Raw genomic sequence first — 21,497 nt, forward strand, 5'->3', positions numbered from 1 at the left:
TATTTTTAAAAAAGAAAAGAATAAAATGCTCTCAAGCTATTCATTCCAATGAACATCAATTTTGTGGGATTGGTGGTTCAAGAAAAAGGAGTCTTTGGTGATTTACAACAGCTAGGGCATGTAAATTCAAGATCATTATCCGTCTGATTAGGTGAATGGGATGCATTTTACCAGTAAATTGTGTGGGCATTCATAATAGTGATGGTGGTGTTCTGCCAATTCTCAGTATTATATTTTGCAGTGCACAGAACACTTCCTAAAAAGTTAAAGATGTGCAAATGTTTTCATGGTTCTCTGTTTGCTTCTGTTTTAAGTGCCTGCTGAGTAATATTTCAAAACAGTTTAAAAAAAAAGTTTGGAAAACATCACATTAGCCAGTTCTTCATAAAATTTAATATTAAACAATAATATAACAAATTATAAATAGATTAAAATTTCCCCTGGATAGATTCATATTTCATGCTTACAAATAATAATTATACTCCTTGGTAGATTCATATCTCATGCTTGCAAATAATAATTATATTTCTTCATTTTAAAATGTGTGGAATGAACTAGTACAGCAGTCTTACTTCTTTGGTAAGGAAATAGTTGTGTGTTATGCCTCACCATGTCTGCTTCTTTAAGCAGACTGATCTCTTTTTACTTTTCTCTGTATTAAGGTTACTTATTAGGCATAGAGGGGGGATATATTTCACATTTTTGTGTGAACGTTCCGGATTTGCTTCTCCCAAAATGTGCACAGGAACGGCAACACACAGCTCTTTTCTGAAATGTAAACATTTCCGAATTTTGCCGTTTAGTTCTCTAACTAGAGAATATGTACCAAAAATGTGTATATTAGTGAGAGGTGCGTAGAAAACTGTATATATATTCACAAAAATAATTTGCAGAAACATATTATTTTGGGGGAGGCCCACTGTTTTTAAAAATGCACACACTGTGTAAAAATTCCATACAGAAAGGTTAATATTAGAAATACACATGAATGTGTGTGTGAATTTTCATGAAGGTTTTTACCCCCCCCCCAAGCCTAAGAAGAAGAAATCTCAAATTTAGACAGAAATGGGGAGAACGGAAATAATGATTGGGGAAATGAGAAAGGGAAACTGACAGATTCACCCATCCCTACTTATTTACGCGTTGCTAGCCTTTTAGGGGAGCAAAGAGTTGTTACAAAAAAGGATGTTGCATCAGTTTATAAGCACCAGCCATACACTCCTGCATGTTTACACATAGAGGGATATCAGTGGCCCTTGTTCCAATGAAGTATTTTATGCCCCTTACTGTAATCTGTGAGGCAGGCCTTAACTACATCCACTTAGAGGTGAGTGCTCCTAATTAGGAATAACTGTTCAAAATGTGCTGTTGACTTTACTGCCATATTAATTTTTGGCAGTGTCATCTTGAAATATCTGAAACAGAAAAGAAGCGTGAGCCTCTTAAACTGCGAATGTAAATCAAATCTTTGTAAATGTCTGGCGTGCTTGAAAAATAGGCTGCATTGATTTTTTTTTTTAAGAGATCAGCGTAAATAACTTAATAAAATGTGATGGGTTTAGAGGATATGGGACACATTTGGTGGTTCTCCTGTTTAGCATCGCGTAACACTGAGGATGTATATAAAACAGTATGTTTTAGATAACGTTTTGTGGAACACACGGTAACACTTGGATGGCTGCAGCTGTTGTCTAATTTTTTCTGGATTAAGTTTGGTCAAGAAAGACGCTGCCTCATTTTCAGCTTGTCATTTGCCCAGGAAGTAAAAGCAAATTGTAATGAGGGAATCACAGCAGGAGAACCTCTGAACAAATGAGAGGCATATATTGACTGACAGCCAGCATGCCATTTCAGTGATAAATGTATTTTTATACACTGCTGTTCAAGGTCACTTTCTGCTCTGTTTGTATGCTGGCTGTCAAATCATGCAGTTTTATGTTTTAATACAAAGTAATTTGTGGTGGCTGATGCAAAATAACAGCATTAGGAAATTATAAAATTAAGATGTATGTCCGCATTAAAAAATGTATCTAGTGTGAATCTAGCTTTTATGGAGAGACATTTTGAGGGGTGGGGGGAAGGTTGAGAACTAATTTCAAAACATAAGCATGCGATTTCGACCATTACCACCCTTTCAAAGCTTAATACTGAGGCAGCAATGCGAAACACAATGGGAAAGGAAGTTCAGCTGAAATAAAAGAGATTTACTTGTAGTAAATGCATGTAGGAGCAATGTGTATTTTTTCCCCTTCAGGAGCAAAATGGCACTTTGGGGTGTGGTGTGTACTTTGAATTTTCATAATATTCACTTACACTGGGAGAAGCCTCTTACAGCAGATCTTTGTGAAAATTGTAAAGCCATTGTGATTCTATCTTAAATGTAAAATTATCTCAGAGGATATGTAGATGCTGGCTTCTAATGTGAATACCTCACATAAGCATGCAATTTGAATTGAAGGACATATGCCTGAGTACATGAAAAAGTCTCAGAGTTACTGGCTCATACATAAGGGTTTGTTTGTTTTTTACGTACCTCTAAAATTATTAACTGAACATATAGCAAATACATGATTGGCTGGAGTTTCCTGTCTTCTGTGTACTTCTGCCAAACCACATAATATGTGGAATGCCTTAGTGATCATGCGAAGTATGGAGATGGCCAGGCACACGTTGAACAAAAACAATTGTGTCCTGCAGCATGGAGTGTGTTTTAAAGATGCATGTAAACATGTTTTGACGTGAAAGCTGCATAACTACCTAATGGTGTCAGATCAGTGGTCCATATTGCCCAGTATCCTGTCTCTGCCAATGGTCGTCAATATAATCTTATTTGTTTTTATTATTATTTTATAAGCAAAGATCAAAGACAGAGCTCCAGTTCAATTCTTCTGTTAACCCTAAAGTAAAAGAACCCTAGTTCTGGAGGTCGTGTTTTTAGATTCCGTGCAGAGAGGGGTTGAGAAAGTGGTCTTTGCATGAAGAAATTGCTAATAACATTACTTCAGGATAACGTTTAACCAGGAATTACAGGTGGGAATGTATTGTTTACATTAAAGAAACTGATGGACTCTCACAACTCAGGAAGGGATTTTGGGATGAAGTGCTGAAAATATTTTGAAGAAAACCATTCAAAAGCAGGATTGATCCATTGATGATGATGATGTTGACGATTCAAGCTGTGCCCCCAAACAATTCCTCCTACTAGTGATCAAGAATGAATTTTGCCTTCAGGTCAGAATGAAACCATATACAACTTAATTACTTTGATTCAGTCTTTCCATATTGGCTCCCCTGAGATATTCCTTACCTTTTGGACACCATTCTTAGCATAAGACTATTAAGAAAGGCTTGCTGGGTCATACTTAAGGGGCCTCTCTGGTTCAGCATTCTGCTTCCCGCAGTCGCCAGATGGTTCTGTGAAACACAGAAGCAGGATATGAAAATAACAGTATTGCCCTATTGTTAGACCTCCTCATCTTGTACTCAGAAGTCTTATTACCTCTGAACATGGAATAGCTAATCACTGTTGCTGGACCTATCCTCTGAGATAGTGACCAATTGCCACATATTGCGGAAGTGAGTTCCATAAGTTATGTGTTGCCTGAAGAAGTACCGTATTTTTCGCACCATAGGGCGCACCTGACCATAGGGCGCACCTAGTTTTAGGAGGCGGAAAACAAGAAAAAATTATTCTGAACCCCAGAACCCAGAACAGCAAGAGGGATCTGGCTTCTGGGATACCGTGTGGCTGTTCTGGCTTCTGGGGTAACCGCGCCAAGCCTCTTCAGGGCAGCGGGATGAAGGCTCCCCCTGCCCAAAGAGGCTGCGCAGGGCTAAAGCAGAAGCCAGGACAGACGCGTCGCTGAAGGGGCACTGCGCCTTCTCTCTCTCTGCGCAGCGCCCCTCCTTCACAGGAGAGGCGCTGCGCAGAGAGTGAAAAGGCACAGCGCCCTTCAGAGAAGCTGGAGAAGGAACAGAAGGAGACCCTTCTGTTCCTCCTCCGGCTTCGCTGGACAGGCGCGTCGCTGCAAAGCGGGAGGAGGAACAGGAGACCCTCCTGTTCCTCCTCCGGCTTCCAGGACAGGCGCGTCACGGCGAAGCCAAGGAGCCTGCATTCACTCCATAGGACGCACACACATTTCCCCTTCATTTTTGGAGGGGGAAAAGTGCATCCTATAGAGCGAAAAATACGGTACTTTGTTTTGTCTTATCCTGGGTCTGCTTCTGGTAAATTTAAAGGATGCTGAAAACAGGGTCCACTCTCTACATCAGATTTAGCCAACATGGTGCTAATGTTGTTGGACCACCTCTCCAATCATTCTCAGCTAGCTTGGCCAGTGGTCAGGATTATGGGAGTTGCAGTCCAAAGCTTCGGGGTGGGGGGTGCCACTTTGGCTGCTGGGCTCTGCACTGTGCATTTTCTAAAACTCTACTGTGTCCCTCCTTAGTTGTCTTTCATCATGTGTTTTTTTACATGCTCTACAAATGCATGCATGACTATTGGGGCCTCTCTGACACAACACATGGAGTTGTAGCCATAGAGGAAAATCAGAATTCCTGCTCCATGATTGCAGTCATGGGATTGTTGTCTATGTTTTGACTCCACAGAGTGGGAAGTGATGGAGACAGGATGTTTGTGTTACTGTGTTCCGTGAAGTGGGACTATTGTCCTTTGTTCTTTTTCTCTTTGCTGTCTGATGCTAGAGAGAGAGGGAGCCATGCTGCAGTGTTCTGTGTGTGGTTACAGTGGAACCTCGTGTTAAGAACTTAATTCGTTCCGGAGGTCCATTCTTAACCTGAAACTGTTCTTAACCTGAAGCACTGCTTTAGCTAATGGGGCCTCCCGCTGCTGCCGCGCCACCAGAGCACGATTTCTGTTCTCATCCTGAAGCAAAGCTCTTAACCTGAGGTACTATTTCTGGTTTAGTGGAGTCTGTAACCTGAAGCGTCTGTAACCCGAAGTACCACTGTATATGTAAATAAAGTAGATTAGTCAAAATGCTGAGTTGCTGAGGTCTGTTATGCAAGCTGCGAAGACTCTGTGGATCCCTAAGTGTGCCAGTGTCTGTTGGCATCGGTCGCTGTGATGTTCGGGCTGAAGAGAGCTTTTGAAGCTCCTGAACGATCGACCAGGAGGGAGAGAACATGCCAGTCGGGCATGTGTCTCTGCCAGGGTCCTACTCGAGAGTAGGACAAGCTCCTGACAAGGATTATGGGAGTTGCAGTCCAAAGCTTTGGGATGGGGAGGTGCCACTTTGGCTACTGGGCACTGCACTGTGCATTTTCTAAAACTCTACTGTGTCCTTCCTTAGTTGTCTTTCATCGCTGTTGTTTTTTTACATGCTCTACAAATGCATGCATGAATATTGAGGCCTCTCTGACACAACACATGGGGATGTAGCCATAGAGGAAAATCAGGACAGCTCTGTGTATACACGGAATTACATTAGCTGTGCAGATCTCCTTGATGTCCGCAAATGGTTAGCGTGGTTTTCCAGTTCATTTTGAAAGGTCTGTAATGGCTTGATGGAATTGGTGCGGTGGAGATTGCTTGTCAGTTGCCATATACTTGGATCCTATTAGATGTTAATTGGAGCTACTTGATGAAATGCAGCCTTGATGAACCCCACAAAAGAAAGTCTGTAGCACCTTAAAGACTTGTGTATCATGTTATGGGGTTGTCAATGCAGCAGAGAACCGGGTTACTGGGAGCCGTATAAATCCAGTTAATAAACAAATAATCAGGAGCGCAGTACAGGATCAGCCCATGCCTTTCCTTAAAAATAAAAGTGCCCTTGTTAACTGCGCTTTTCGAAAAGCACAATTAACATGGGGTTTGCACCCATGTCTGACAACCCTCTCCCACTGGTATCCATTGGCAAATTGCCTGCAAACATGGATCTTCCATACAGCTATTGTGACCAAAAGCCATTGATAGATTTATCCTCCAAGAATTTGTCTAATCCCTTCTTAAGCTAGTGGCCACCATTACATCTCACGGCAACGAATTCCGTAAATTATTTCTGTTGTAGGAGTCAAGTCCTGATTTCTTTGCTCCAAGGGTGCCCTAATCTCACACCCCAGCCTTATTATTATATCTAATTGTTCATTGTACATAACGTTTTGCCATTTATTCCAGATCTCATCTTACATATGTTGTCTCAGTGGCACAAATGCCCCGGGGTCCCATGTGATATCACGATACATCTCTATTTTAAAATCGTTGTGAGACAGTTCAATGGTTTGACTCAGCATAGCGCTTGGTATGCAATTATTATTATTATTATTATTTATACCCTACCCATCTGCCTGGGTTTCACCAGTCACTCTGGGCAGCTTCCAACAAAATACTAAGAATGCAAGTAAAGATTTGCCTTGGCAATGGATTATCCATACCTGATGACGGTGCTGTCTGGTGCCTGGTAAGATGGCAGGAGTCAGGTGGAATTGGCACTAGCAACAGGCAGAGTCAACTAATTCTCGTCGCCATCCTCCCTGCCAAATTGCAGGGGCAAAGGAGAAGGAAACTGACAGGCAGTAACACATCCTGGGCAAACTGAGATTCGTGGGGCAGAGCCCTATCTGCCTTAATGGACTAGCCTACCTTGGACTCCCAGTATAGAAGTCAGAACTTGAAGGATCACCTCTTCCCACCTAGACTCTGACATCTTTTTTTCTTAAGCCCTCCTTAGAGTACAGCTGCCAAATGAGGTATCAAATGGCCTCTTCAGTGTTGGCACCCCAGCTGTAGCATGCCGTCTCCAGAAAGGCCCGCCTAGTGCTCTCCTTAGTATCTTTTCAGTGCCAAGCAAATTCCGGTTTTTTTTGTCTCAAGCCTTTTACAATCATGCTGTAGCTTTTAAACTTTATTCTAGCTGTGTTGGTTTTTGAATTCTGTCATCTTTCTAGGCGATTCCCCCCCCCCCACCTTACTGTGTTTTTGTCATATTGTTAAATTTTTTATTACTTATTTTTTATTCTGAGAGTTACTCAGAGAACCTTTTGTTAGGGAGGCTTTCAGATTAAACATAACTAAATAACAATAAGGAACTTTGGGTCCCGTCTCCCCACTGTAGAGTAATTGGCAGAGCAAAAGGTTTGTTTTCCCTATATTTTCTTCTCTGCTGCTACTGATTTTTTGTTTTCTGCATTAATAAACACAAACCTTTCACAGATGCTAAGTGCCAATCATACGTCTTGTAAGCTGCTGCTAAATACATCCTCCCGGACAGGTTTTATTTCAGAAATGCGCTGCCCTTTGCCCACCAAAACCCAGTATATAGAAATGTTTTTGATTCAAATGCAAGGCTTTGCGTGGATGCGTGCACATACTTGTTTATTTGATGAATAAATAAGAGTGAGCCCTGCAAAGTGCACCCTGAATTACACCGAGGAGAGGGAAATCTGTTTTTAAAGGATTAGCATCTGCAAGGAAAGCACATAAATTAAAACATCAAAGCGATTTGGCTCCCCTAAGGATTGTAGTTATTTGGATAAATTGTCAGTGGCCAAGAGTGCAACAAGTTTGCTAGCAGTATTGATTTTCACCTTTGAATTACCCAAACATTTTTCATTGGCAAATATTAATTGCTTGTTAAGTGCTGAGGAATATGATGGCCAAAATATTGAACCCCATAACTAATCGGCCTTTTAGTTTTCCTTATCATTACATAGTGGAGATTACATAAGGCACTGGGTTTGCTGAAGCCAGTGTGTCTTGTTTGTGAAGTACCACGGGCAGATACTGCAATTGGTTATCATTGTCTGCTTTTTCCTATTTTAGTGCAGCTTTGCTCTCTGGCAATCAGCCTTGGGGAGTACTTTAAACTGAAGATTTACCCTTTTGGTTTTAGGGATTTCAGGGTATTAAACCTGGCCCTGAAAGATTTGAGGGTCTGGAAGGACCGTGTTTGTGAAATCTTTTGCAGGGAAGCATTGTTTTCCTATGATATGAGATATGCGTAAACCCACAATTCTCAAAATCGTAGGTTGTAGGCAAGCCATCCAAGAAAAACTGTTTTTCCACTGTATCCTCCTGCACCTATTTGGATAGCACATAGTGGTGAGGTTTCTGGAGAAGTGAATTGATGTCAGACTTAATCAAGTTCAAGCCTTCGCTACAAACAGAATGCTGAGGCTCCCCTGGTGTTTCCAAGTAGAGGCCAATTCTCATGATGCTACCGTGGGCTTTTTTAAGCAACCATTTTGTGTGAGGCAGGGACTTATGGATCTGGGTCCCAGCTGCCGCCTTGCAGGCTTATTTTCCAGCTATCTCAAATCATGGGAGTTTTGTTGTCAAAGCTCTGTGAGCTCAGGACACATAATATGGCTGCACTGATAGAGTCTGTGCTCAGAGACAGCTCAGAGGGCTTGTGCGCTTCCATGTCTCCTCCCTAGATCTTTGCTAACACAATGGGAACTGCATTTTATTATTGTATAAATCTTTTTTTTTTTTTGTCAGGGACGTACTGTGCAGTTAAGTTTGCTGCTCCAAAACTATGTGTGTGCTGGCATTAGGCAACATGAGTCGGTTGCATTATCATTATTTATTATCATTACCGTATTTTTCGCTCTATAGGACGCACCAGACGATAAGACGCACCTAGTTTTGGGGGGAGGAAAACAAGAAAAAAAATATTTTGAATCCCAGAAGCCAGAACAGCAAGAGGGATCTGGCTTCTGGGATACCGTGTGGCTGTTCTGGCTTCTGGGATAACCGCGCCAAGCCTCTTCAGGGCGGGCAGCAGGATGAAGGCTCCCCCTGCCCGAAGAGGCTGTGGTCAGCTAAGGCAGAAGCCAGGACAGGCATATTGCTGAAGGGGCGCTGCGCAGTTCTCCCTCTCTGCACAGCGCCCCTTCAAGCAAAGTTGGAGAAGGAACAGAAGGAGACCCTTCTGTTCCTCCTCCGGCTTCCAGGACAGGCGCATCGCTGAAGGGGCGCTGCGCAAAGAGGGAGAACTGCGCAGCGCTCCTTCAGCAAAGCTAGAGAAGGAACAGCAGGAGTCCCTTGTGTTCCTCCTCCGGCTTCGCAGGACAGGCGTGTCGCTGAAGGGGCGCTGCGCAGCTCTCCCTCTCTGCGCAGCGCCATTCACTCCATAAGACGCACTCACATTTCCCCTTACTTTTTAGGAGGAAAAAGTGTGTCTTATGGAGCGGAAAATACTGTATTTATGGCAGTGGTTCTAATTATGTGCCACAGGTTAGCCTTTCCCAAGCTGGCGCAGCTCTGATCAGCCTTAGCCAGAAACACAGTGACCAGGGATGCCAGCAATTGTCATCCAAAACATCTGAAGGGCACCAGGGTTGGGTAAAAGTGCTTCAGCTTATATTGAGTGAACTTGAAATCATAGAATTGTAGAGTTGGAAGGAGTGAAGGAATATTTCACCCAACGTGGGGCTCAAACCCACAGCCCTGGAATTAAGAGTCTACGTAGAATGTTGTGAACTGGCAGCATTCGTTCCAAGAGCTTTTCTGCTGTCAAAGGGGCAAGTAAGGATAAAAGTCTGCAAGACAAACTCAACAGACAAAAGTATAGATGGGCAGGACAGTTTTCTAGGCAGCAGGAAAGAGATTAGTTACATATTCTCTCTTATCCCAATCTTCAAAGTGGTTTGCAACAAATTTGCATAACGGGGGCGGGGAGGGGGAAGCCTCAAAGTATATGAAGGCTTCTACCTAAATCAGTTGTAAGCAGCAGAAATCTCCCCTTTACCTAAAGTTCTAATAAAACATAACAGCACAAGGCTTGTGAATGTGACAGCCCTAATCAATCCTGCGGCCTGGCTGTTAGGCACAAATTCCTGAAACAAGCCATAGGATGGTGGTGTCTGTCAAAACAATGATAACTAAGTTGCAGCAGTGCTAATGTAGCTTTAGGGATGCGCCTAGGACTTGTCGATCAGAAGGTCGGCAGTTCGAATCCCCGCGACAGGGTGAGCTCCCATTGCTCGGTCCCTGCTCCTGCCAACCTAGCAGTTCAAAAGCACGTCAAAGTGCAAGTAGATCAATAGGTACCACTCCGGCAGGAAGGTAAATGGCGTTTCCGTGTGCTGCTCTGGTTCGCCAGCAGCAGCTTAGTCATTCTGGCCACATGACCCGGAAGCTGTACACCGGTTCCCTCGGCCAGTAAAGCGAGATGAGCGCCGCAACCCCAGAGTCGCTTACGACTAGACCTAATGGTCAGGGGCCCCTTTACCTTTAATGTAGCTTTAGAGGGAAGGCTGTCTCTCAGTACTCCAGCACAGGAGTTGCCTGTGTATGGGCCTGACCCTGGCAACTCGAGGAACTGCTGGGGGACAATCTAGATGAGCCAATAAGGCAGATTCTTATGTCTGTGTAGCACATGGGTCAGCAAACTAAGGTCCGCAGGCCGGATCAGGCCCAGTTGCCTTCTAGATCTGGCCCATGGACCGACGGTCTGGAAATCCAGGAAGCCAGCATAGCGCACATGCGCGATCGTTTTTGTGACTCAGCCAGGCTTGGGGGTCAAAAGTGAGACGGGCAGCTGCTCAAGACAAGCCCCTTCTCCGTCCATCATGCGCACACAGCAATCTTTTCTTCCGGGGTGGGAAAGAGGGAAAAGGAGCCACAGTTCGGATTTCCACCATGGAGCTGCCAGCAACTGACCTCAGGAAGGGCAGTTGTGGCATCAGGGGCTCAAAGGCACCTCAGGAGCGATACCCATCGGTGTCTGTGTTGGCGGTGCTCCCCGCCAGAGGAAGCGAGGAATGTCTGGGCAGCTGCACTCCAAAGCAGTTCTGCACTCTGCTGGGGAGGCCACTCGTTAGCTACATGGTGTAAGCCATGGAAAGGTAAATAGCCGTTGCCGCCTCGTCTTCCCTCACACGGGGAAAAGAACGTTTTTGCTTGAGCGGTGCCGGCCTGATTTAGCATGGCCAACGGCTTTTCCCTTCACCCACACATGCACACACGCTCTCCAGGGCTGACAGGAATGGCACATTTACCTCAGCCGCCCACCCCGCCTTACAAGAGAAATAATAACTGCCAGTGTGTAAAACGCAAAGGAAGCAGCGTGGGTGTATGGGGGAACACCCCCCCCAAAAAAAGCACACTTGGGCAACGTTGGGGTGGGTCCCAATAAGGGTTTTTACCAAAAATGCGGGTCACAATCATGGCAACATATAGTCCGGACCTCCACAAGGTCTGAGGGACAGTGGACCGGCCCCCTGCTGAAAAATTTTGCTGTCCCCTGGTGTAGCACCTCTATTTCCTTGATGAAATGCGGGGATACACTTCCACATAGGTGCACCCTGCACACCAGAACCCGTTGCTGCATTTTTCAAAATGCATGCAAGGAGACACGCAAGTGGTCCGTTGAGATGCCCATGTTGTGAAGCCTCCCCAATGCGTCTCCAATGTTTGTGCACATGTGGCTTGCGTCTGGCCATATCCACATTCCCTGCTGTCTTTCATTATGCACCTTTAGGCACCTGGCAGAAATGTTCCTCTTTCACCAGGCCTTTGGCAGATTGACATCCAGCGGCCTTCAAAAATGTGTTGGGGAGCAGGGAGTTACAGTGGTACCTCGGGTTAAGAACTTAATACATTCTGGAGGTCTGTTCTTAACCTGAAACTGTTCTTAACCTGAAGCACCACTTTAGCCAATGGGACCTCCTGCTGCCGCTGCGCCACCGCTGCACGATTTCTGTTCTCATCCTGAAGCAAAGTTCTTAACCTGAGGTAATATTTCTGGGTTAGCAGAGTCTGTAACCTGAAGCGTATGTAACCTGAAGCGTATGTAACCCGAGGTACCACTGTATTGGGCTGTTTTTGTTTTTATTATGTGTTTGTGTTTTTATATTGAGATTTTATGTTGTAACCACCCTCAGGCCCGTGGGTATAGGATGGTATACAAATTTTAAGCAGCAGAAGAGGAAGAAGTAGTAGTTGTAGTAGTAGTAGTACCGGCAAAGCAGGGAAATCCTGGTTCAAGTCTCCATTCCGTTTCTCAGGCTAAACTACTCCACAGGGTTGTTGTTGAAAATAAAACAAGAGGAGATGAGAGTTAACGTATACCACCAGAAGCTCCTTGAAAGATAATAAGTTGGATACAAATTAATTTCCAGTATTGTGTGATAGATAAGATAATGAGCTGGAATGTGTTTGGCTCTCCCTTCAGCCACACGCTCATTGAATATCCTAAGGCAAAGAGTCCTCCCTCCCTCTCTTTCTTTCTTTCTTTCTCTCTTTCTTCCTCGGCTCTTTATATGGGATAAAGAGATCAAAATGCTGACCTACCTTACAGCCTTGCTGTAAGAATTATTGAGGGGAAATATGTGCGAGTGCTTTGAACATTGGGTTGAATTGCTCTGTTTCTTTATTCCTTGTCACTCATTCCCCACATGCATCAGCATAGATTAAACCGAACGTCAGTTGCACAGGCCCACACCTGAGGGTGCAACTTTCATGAAGTACAGTCCCTTTCGGCGTTTGCATAAATTTCCTTCATGGCGTTGCACTTGTTTAAGTAGCCTAAGAAACTCTAGGTATTCATTGTGGGTTAAGAGAGGGATCGCCGTAGGAATATAACTAGCTCTTTGAATCACGCCGTCTGCTAAGAGCCCTACACGGATATTCTCTCCACAGCCAGTTGACCCACTCGGCAGAAAGGTCAGCCTGCAGAATAGGTCAAAAGAACCCTCTGTGCGTCGAGGGAAGACACCATCATGCATATATTGCTTCCCGACATGTTAGCCCGAATCATCCCGTGCCCTGCTTAATGTGTGCTGCAAAAGAAGCGAGGGGACTTCCCCTCAGCAGTGCATGAACAGAGCCAATCTTTAATTTCGTTTTTTAAGGAGGAGAGTATAGCGGGTGCGTGCGTGAGAGAGGGATGTGGGGCATTCAGAGCTCTGATGAGCTTGGAAGAGGAGCATGTAGTGCTGCACAGAGCTCAGAATATCTTGCCCTGTCTTACTTAGTGCCAGACATCACCACCCCCAGTGACAACATTGGATAATTCACCCTGTTCTGTTGTGGGATGCTGCCGATGGTGGTTTTGCATTGCAGCAGTGAGGTGGGAAGTGTGGAGTGCTCTCAAAGAGATAATGATGGGCAGCTATGCTCTCTCTTAAGGCAAGAGTTGAACACAGAAGGCCGTGGATTCTTTAACCAGCCAGAGGCCTAGTTATACAGGAACACTTTTGCCTAGCTAGCTCTTCCAGCTTAATTTTATTTCAGAAAAGGAAATGGGTCTGATTCTGTCGGAACACGCCTGGGGGGCATACGTAGCCCCCGGAATGAGACAGACCTCTCCAGGCATCTTCCTGATGAAGCACTGATGAAACGTTCACAAATCAGTCCCAGTGCACACCAACCTAGAAAGTAAACACTGACATGTGATGTAAGAATCACAAATCCAGCAACGGAGGAGTGAAATGCTAACAGATTCTTTCCATGGGAAAGTGCTATCGTTGCACATCACAACTATTAGTTTGGTCTTCATAAGAGCAACCTCCCTTGGAAATCCGAAGTTATAATGGCCTTCAATCTATATCAGGCATAGGCAAACTCGGCCCTCCAGATGTTTTGGGGCTACAACTCCCATCATCCCTGACCACTGGTCCTGTTAACTAGGGATGATGGGAGTTGTAGTCTCAAAACATCTGGAGGGCCAAGTTTGCCTGTGTCTGATCTATATGTTTGGTGTATATTTGAAATCCTCTTTTAATCCAAATGTTACTATAGTTGGTGCCGGCTGACTAATTTTGTATATCATGGTTCTTTTTGTTCTTTATAGACCATCCACGGCCATAAAGGAGCCATAACAGCCGTGGCATTTGCTCCCGATGGACGCTATCTTGCCACTTACTCCAACACAGATAGTCACATTTCCTTCTGGCAGGTATGTTTCATGCGTGTGACACTTCTTTGTCTCATATTTGAGTAGGGCTGTTTTTCAAAACTGTTATATTCTGAGTCTGCCAGTCTCATAAGTGGGTACTGCAGACATAGTCTGAAGTTCCCCATTGTTTGCTATTAAAAAAAAATCCCAGGGGTTTTAAAGCTTGCAGTCTGGGAAAACCTAGTGTTGCTTGGAAGCCTATCAGGTGTTCCCCAGTGAGAACATTAGTAATGGCAGATGAGGCTCCTTATCAGGCAGGCAGTCTGCAAGGACCAATATTCCCTTCCAGTGTTATAGCCACAAGGGGACGTTGGATATTTTCAAGAGTACACTCTCAGTTCATGCAGTGCAGCGGGGAGGTTCAAAAGGCCTTTCAAGAGCTCTGTGTGAACTTAGTACACCCTATAATATGTCTGAGAACCTTCTTCAGTGCATATGGGTTCAATAGCACACAAGCAAGAGTTTCCTCAGCAGACAAGTCAGTAAAGAGAGCTTCTCAGACCTCTGTAATGAAACATCCAAAGAACACCACATCCATCAAATTCCAAGAGTAAATACCAGGAAAGCCTCTTCTGATAGTCTCATGTGCCTCCAAGAATCAGCTGAGCCTCAGACACTTGAGGTTTTTTTAAAAAAAGATAACTCAAAACCTTTGCTTAGCTTCCACATGGAGAATATTCCATAACAGCTTGACAGCCAACGAACGTATCTCCTTTTGCCTCCTCAACTTTTGGTTGTGACACTCAGAATTGGATAAAACCAACTCCCCCTTTTTAATCCGGAAAATACAGGAACAGAGGCAATTCCATGGGAATGTGTAATTTTCAAGTTAACAATATTTATTTTAAAATATATATACTCTTCCTTATTAAAGAAGAAAACCAATTCAAACATGCTGTTTGCAAAAATGCCTGGTGCAGTCTTTCAATGCATCTTCTGATCCAGAGCCTCTGTGTAAACAGAAAGTGCAAAGGGTATGGGGGTTCCCCATTCACTTCAACAGATGAGGCAGACTTTGGGGTCCACTAGAGCTGTAGTTTGGTGGGTAGATTCAGCCTAGGAAGCAGCCATTGACCTGCAGCCTCCGTCTGTCTCAGCGGAGAGGAGCCATGACACCACATTCCCTCATGTTTCCAATGCACCCATGGTCAAAAAGTATTGTGAATGTTGAATGAGTCTCCTTTCCTGCAAGTAAGTTTGGGCACAGCCTGCCGGAAAGTTCTCCTGCACAACCCTCCCCCCCTTTGAAATGAATAGGAGCTGCACAGTTGAGCAGGTCCTGTTCATTTGAGTGGTGTTCAAGAGTGACATCTTTCTGGTAGATAGTGCCTTTTGTTTAGAATTGCCGCCTACGTATGCAGATATCTGTGCAGGGGAAAAAGAGAGCTGGAGAAAGCTCTGACAGCAGAATGATTGCTTCCTTGCCTTGTAAAATTCCTGTAACTATCAGCTATTAGTATATATTTTTAATCTACCATGGCTTTCTGCATGTCATTCAATGATAACTGTATGTGTCATTAAAGAGTATTGAATTATTCTCCATCATCATACAGTGTGCGATTTCTGAAGCAGTGAATAAGAACCGTAAAAACGCTCTTCCATCACTTGCATATATTTAGTTGAGTTGCATGGGAAGATCTAGAAAGCAATCAGATGTATTGATTGAGATGTTTTACATGATCATCTAAGATTGCAGGGGGTGGCAGGGACAATATTCCTATACAGGCACGTGCTTCGACATATAAACTGCTCTGTTTAATTCCCACCCCACCCCTTGATTCTTCCTTCCTTTCTTTTTCACAAAAAGACAGCTTTAACATAAAGAGTTAAGATGAGCCAACACGTTGCATTTTAAAATGTGACCTCGTCCACTAGTGATTCCTCCCCACCCCCAGTGGTCTATTCAGTACTACTATTAATGCAGGAAAATCAGTAACATTAGTCATCTTAAAAGGGTTATTACTCAAGATGATTTAAATTGTGAAAATGTCAGTGGGGCTTGCATGCTCCCTGCTACAGATGCCATGATTTACACTCTCTGACACCATTCTGCTGCTGAGAAGGTCCAGGGAAAAAGTAATGGCTTCTATGTTGCGCTGATCAGAATTCAGAACATGGTATCGGCAATAGCACATCTTAAAAACGTCCTAGGATGTGCCAAGGTTTTCATATGTCAAAGTCTCAGACACGCAGCTGAGGCCGCCATCTCACCTGTTCTATGCAGATTCAAAGTTTCTAATGGGTTTAGCAGATTGCACCGATACAGGGCTTTTGCTTTATTTCCTTGTTTTTAAAGCACATCACGGGTGAAACAAAGCAATGCAAATTGACCAGTTATCATGTGAATTAGAAGCTCCAATGTTTAAAGGTTTGTTCCCTTTATATTTTGCCCATGGAATGGATGGAGCTACAAAGAAGCTGTTGCCTGTTATTGCTTTCCCCCCCACCCCTAATCAAAATATATATGGTCAAAAATGCAACTTTTTTTAATTCAGGAAGCTGCATTCGGCAGAGAGGATTGTTTCCATCACTAGGCTGTGCAGCTGCAACAGTTTAAAATGCACACAGCCACAGAAGACGGTCTGAGCTCAATTAATATTGCAATTGCTCATCTTCAAAAACTAGCATTTTAAAACAAAGTTTGAGTCAGCAGTTCTCTCTGGAAATGGGGGGGGGGGAGTTGGATTTTTCCAGCAAAATACTATTGACCCTGCCTGTTGTTAGGCATGGAGGTTCCAGTAAGTATATGCCGCTTCCCTGTCTACAAAAAACTTCCCTCTTTGCATCATTGGAGGGAGGTAGCTTTGCACTGAATTCAGAATCAGGATGCAGAGCAAGTTGTGAATTGCCACCGTTCCATTTTGGCTGCTGAACTTTGCAAGGAAATTGGCATAGAACACAGGCAGGCTTTGGGTTTGTTCTCTTCCATACAGAAGTGTGTTTCTTTCAAGTTGCCGCCAACATTTTCAAATGTAAAATTCTAGATACATCTGTAAAATTGCCCTTAAAATGATTTAGTAAAGGTAAAGGGACTCCTGACCATTAGGTCTAGTCATGACCAACTCTGGTGTTGCGGCGCTCATCTCGCTTTACTGGCCGAGGAAGCCGGTGTACAGCTTCCGGGTCATGTGGCCAGCCTGACTAAGCCGCTTCTGGTGAACCAGAGCAGCGCACGGAAACACCGTTTACCTTCCCGCTGGAGCGGTACCTATTTATCTTCTTGCACTTTGATGTGCTTTCAAACTGCTAGGTTGGCAGGAGCAGGGACCTAACAATGGGAGCTCACCCCATTGCAGGGATTCGAACCGCCGACCTTCCGATCGGCAAGTCCTAGGCTCTGTGGTTTGACCCACAGCGCCACCTGGGAGCTGTAATTAAATAGCCTTTATGAACCCCTCTTTAAAAAAGCAAATGTGAAGGATCGGCCATGTTTTTCATGGTACTCATAATGCAACTTCATCAGGGATGCTCCCAACATTTTTATGGATTCTCAGCGGCTATTGGTTCAGAATGAATGGAAAGAAACTCCAATTGAAGCCATATTGCTATCACAAGGAAGTATTATCAAACAATTTATCTAAGCTCTAACAGGGTGCTCTGCACATCATACACTGCTGTGCTCTCCATAAACAAATTTTTGGATTTCGATACTGATTGACTGGTCCTCTTTTTTTTTATCCTCTAATGGCAGATGAACACCTCTCTTCTGGGAAGTATCGGGATGCTGAACTCTGCACCACAGCTCCGCTGCATTAAAACGTATCAGGTTCCCCCCGTCCAACCTGCATCACCAGGCTCCCACAATGCCCTCAGACTGGCCAGGCTCATCTGGACTTCCAATCGCAATGTCATTCTCATGGCCCACGACGGCAAAGAGCACCGATTTGTGGTGTAGAGTCAGGCGTTCTGCTTTTGTTTCTTGCTCTCAATACAGTTTTGTTTGGAAACCCCCTGTAAATCTCATCTCCCTCATTGTGATCTTGACACCAGGTGGTCCACGCCAGGGTCCGCACCAGTAACGCAGCGAGAATGGCCAGGGGAAATTGCTTCCGTACAGCAGAAGCCTTGCTGTTGACTTAGAGGCACACGTACCAAACTCAGCAGCCTGCAGCAGTTATGCCAGCATTGTAGGGTTTCCCCCTTTATCCGTAGGGAGAATAAGAACCATGAGAACGCAGCTGTGCTCCTTCGGGTTGCGACTGCTTCAATAAGACTCTCTGGAAGATCTTGATTTTATTAAGTTAAAGGGGGGGGGAATCAAATCACAGCATTTAAACCGGGCTTAATCTAATCGCTTTGAGAGTGGCTGAAATGATTCACAGGGTTTTAAGTTAAAACTTTTCTTCTTCTTCCTTTGAAGTATTTAGAATCCTGATGTTTACTGAAAGTATGTTTGTTTACATGGATGCTCCTCCAGCTGTGCTCCTAGCCTAAAATGGGTGGTGGCAGAGAGGTGGGCTTGTAGCATCCACACACAGGTCTTCACATGCATTCTCATGGCACTTCTTGACTTACAGGACAGAGTCAGATGGCTCCCATGTGCATAGGAACTCCCCTGCGTCCACTAGAGATGCTGGTTCACAGCATTAAGGTTTATTGTACCTGTCAGGCTCAGGATTTCACGGCAAAATATATGGGAAAGAGAATTTTCCACTTCCTTCAAACCGGCGACGCTTCCTTATATACATTCTTGATTGATTTGGAAATGATGGCGTGCTTTAATGAGCAAAGAGGCAATTTTATGTTTCATGTGTCAGGGAAGAGAGAATAATATTGACTGTGATGTTAATTTTTTTTTATTTGAAAAAAATGAAAATTTGCAAGGCTACTGGAGAAAGAGGGTGGCTGTTAGCGTTTCCTTTGCTGATAATATGGATATTTGTGTCCACGAGGGTTCTCTCTCCCAGATTTCTCTTGAACTGGACCCAAAAAAAATTGACCCCAGTGAATTTTGTTCTGATGTCAGCTTAATCATGATGCAACACATTTTCAACATTTAGATTTCATTAAAGGACAGGGGTTTTAAGAGGTGGAAGTATTTGATGGAATGCATCACTGGTCATTGGTGCAGGAAATTGCCACTATATTTTTAAACATTTTCAATAAGTGAGCAGTGTAAGATGTTCACATATCACCTGTATTTATTACTATGTGAATGCACCTGGAGTTTTGTTCCTAGTACGGCAGGGAAAACATTCTGGAGAATGTTTTATTTAAATGGTGGTGCATATAGACATTTGCTTTTCTAGCTTCCATTCTCTTTGCCTTAAATCTGGGGAATATGCAGAGAGAATGCTCTTAGTGTCTGCTAACACGTTCAACAGAAATTGAGCCTGTCAGATCCCAAAATAGATTTTGAATGAATAGATTGAAAAAATGATGACTTCTGAGTTGAAAAACTATTGAGTACATTCTTTTAAGCACGGCTTGCATGCAGTCCCCATGGATATGAATGAGAATTGCACAAGAGTAATCCAGTAGTCTTGCTCTCATCTCATGTGTTTCAACGGGGCCTGTGCTGAAGCAGTTCCTAATAGTTTGCATACATTGATTTTTATTTTTTTTGGTTAAACATCTCGGTGGTCTGTTCAATACACTGTACATGTAAGTAGGATTACACAGGCTGCAATCAACATATCTATCTACATGAGATTTTAAAAGCAGAGAAAGAAATTAAAGACCATTAGGAATGTTTATCTCATAGTTGTTGTGAGTTTATATCCTTTTTAACTATGGCAAAGCTTAAGTGGAGTTTATCTAATGGTGGTGAAATTCTGTTGTGGATCTTCCATGTTTTTGAAGTGAACTCACACAACAGGTACCAGGATTTGGAAAAGGCAAGAAAGCATACACAAAATATGTACGCTCTTTTCTACCGAATCAGAATGTTAGTATGACATAAACAGAAATGGACCATTTGTGCATTTCCCCTGGGGCATTCCAGAGTCATATTTACTTCTCTTACACAGACTTCTTTGTTGTTCATCCATCCTTTTCCCTTTCCTTGTGGTGCCCATGATTCAAAGCTCCACAAGGCTCCCTTGCTCTCATGGAGCTCTGCATGGAAGCTGCCTTGTCTTGTCAGCGGTGGCTAAATGCTTCTTGCATGCAGTGAGACTTGGTGCAAAGATTGTTCCCCATCACTGCAGAAAATGGAAGGGGCCTCTGCAGAAAGCTCCACAGACCCACTGTGATCAGAACTTTATATTACTATAAGCAGAGGGCTGATACTCAAAATGGCGTCTCTGTACAGAGTTCCTCTCCTCTCCCCTTCTTAATATGTTGCAGCAACATCCATGTCCCGACATTGACATAAAAGCAGTAGCCAGCCAAGGAAATACAAGTGCACATAAGTTTTACTTCAAACTACAAGGGGGGCATTCAGAACCCAAAAAGTGGCTGTTGATTTCACTTGCCTGCAGCTTCTGTGTGTGTTGCAACATGGAGTTTCACTCTGGGTGTCTACCAGACCTGTTACATTATGCTGAATGAGAGCAAATCTGCCAAGTGGTGCTACACAATTTATGTTCATTTCAGTGGGACCTGTGTGAAGCCCCCACTTATTTATTTCAAGTGCAGAATCTGGAGCAACTGCACTGCCCCATTTTTATTTTTATTTTAAATGCTTAACATGTATTTCCTAAATTCCAGCCGCTTTAAATAAAACCATGGAAAAACACGCTACATGCTTTTATCACTAGGAAGTAGTTCAGTGTTGTGAAAGATCTAAGAAAGAAGTTTAAATGCTGTACCTTCTTAAAATTATGTATTCTGCAGATATCTAACACGTGGTGCATTATGTCTATTTAAATTTTTAAAAGGGTACTGTTAAACCAATAGGGGAAGCTAGCCTGCAAAAAAAAAGTAATTTAAACATGAGAATCAATATTTATGTGCTAGCAGCTACAGCAATCCACTAGGCTTTGAATGGGAACCCACATGACCCTCTCAATGAAATAAATGGAGACTGTGCTACAGCAGGCAGCGTTCAGTGGATTTTGGGCCTAGAAGTCTTAATTTCCCTCACACGCAAATCAGCGCTTGAGTGACTTTCTCAGCCCTCACTGCAAACTTCATCACGGCTTAGACCTTTCAGCACTGCAGTAAAATTTGTATTGTCATTCCAGTGTAAGCTTTTAGTGTTTTATTGATTTGTTTAGTACTGTATTTGGATTTGTCCTTGTAAATGTAGAGACGTACGTGGCTTCATTGGCAGTTTACAAGCAAAAGATGACATGATGAGACACCTGTATGAAAATGTTGTCATGACTAAAGTCGCGGTGTACGGTAACTGATTAAAATGTCTGCCTCAAGAAACGACTGGGCGATTCCACTTATTGGCTGCTGCATGTACCCAATGGCCCTGTGTAGATAATGTCTGTGAAATAAATGCTAATTTGGACTGGAGAGTGCTTTCCCTATATTACAATCATCACGTTGATTGCCACACTCAACAACGCCAGGCGGTTGCACTAAGCCGGGCTGGACGCGACAGTCATGTTATAGCTGCGTTTGGAAATATATACCACAATTGTAGTTTCAACTATCCTCGCTCTATAACACCAAGAAATTAGTAGTAATGTTATAACATTCTGTGGCCGCTGTGACCCTCAGTTAGCGATGTGAAACGAG

At 43.6% G+C, this 21,497-nt stretch overlaps 1 protein-coding gene across 5 annotated transcripts in view; it reads left to right on the top strand.

The window, feature by feature from the left end:
• Nucleotides 1-21,267, top strand: part of WDR7 (WD repeat domain 7) — a 220,620-nt gene extending 199,353 nt beyond the window's left edge. For all 5 annotated transcript variants that reach the window (XM_053407606.1, XM_053407607.1, XM_053407608.1 and 2 more), the window contains 2 exons: nt 13,761-13,865; nt 17,557-21,267. In XM_053407606.1, the coding sequence (XP_053263581.1) occupies nt 13,761-13,865; nt 17,557-17,760 (309 nt within the window). In that variant the 3' untranslated portion in view covers nt 17,761-21,267. The remainder of the gene's footprint in view (nt 1-13,760; nt 13,866-17,556) is intronic.
• The last annotated feature ends 230 nt before the right edge of the window (nt 21,268-21,497 follow it).

The sequence above is a fragment of the Podarcis raffonei genome, chromosome 11 (assembly GCF_027172205.1).
Source record: "Podarcis raffonei isolate rPodRaf1 chromosome 11, rPodRaf1.pri, whole genome shotgun sequence".
In the NCBI taxonomy this organism is placed as follows: Eukaryota; Metazoa; Chordata; class Lepidosauria; order Squamata; family Lacertidae; genus Podarcis; species Podarcis raffonei.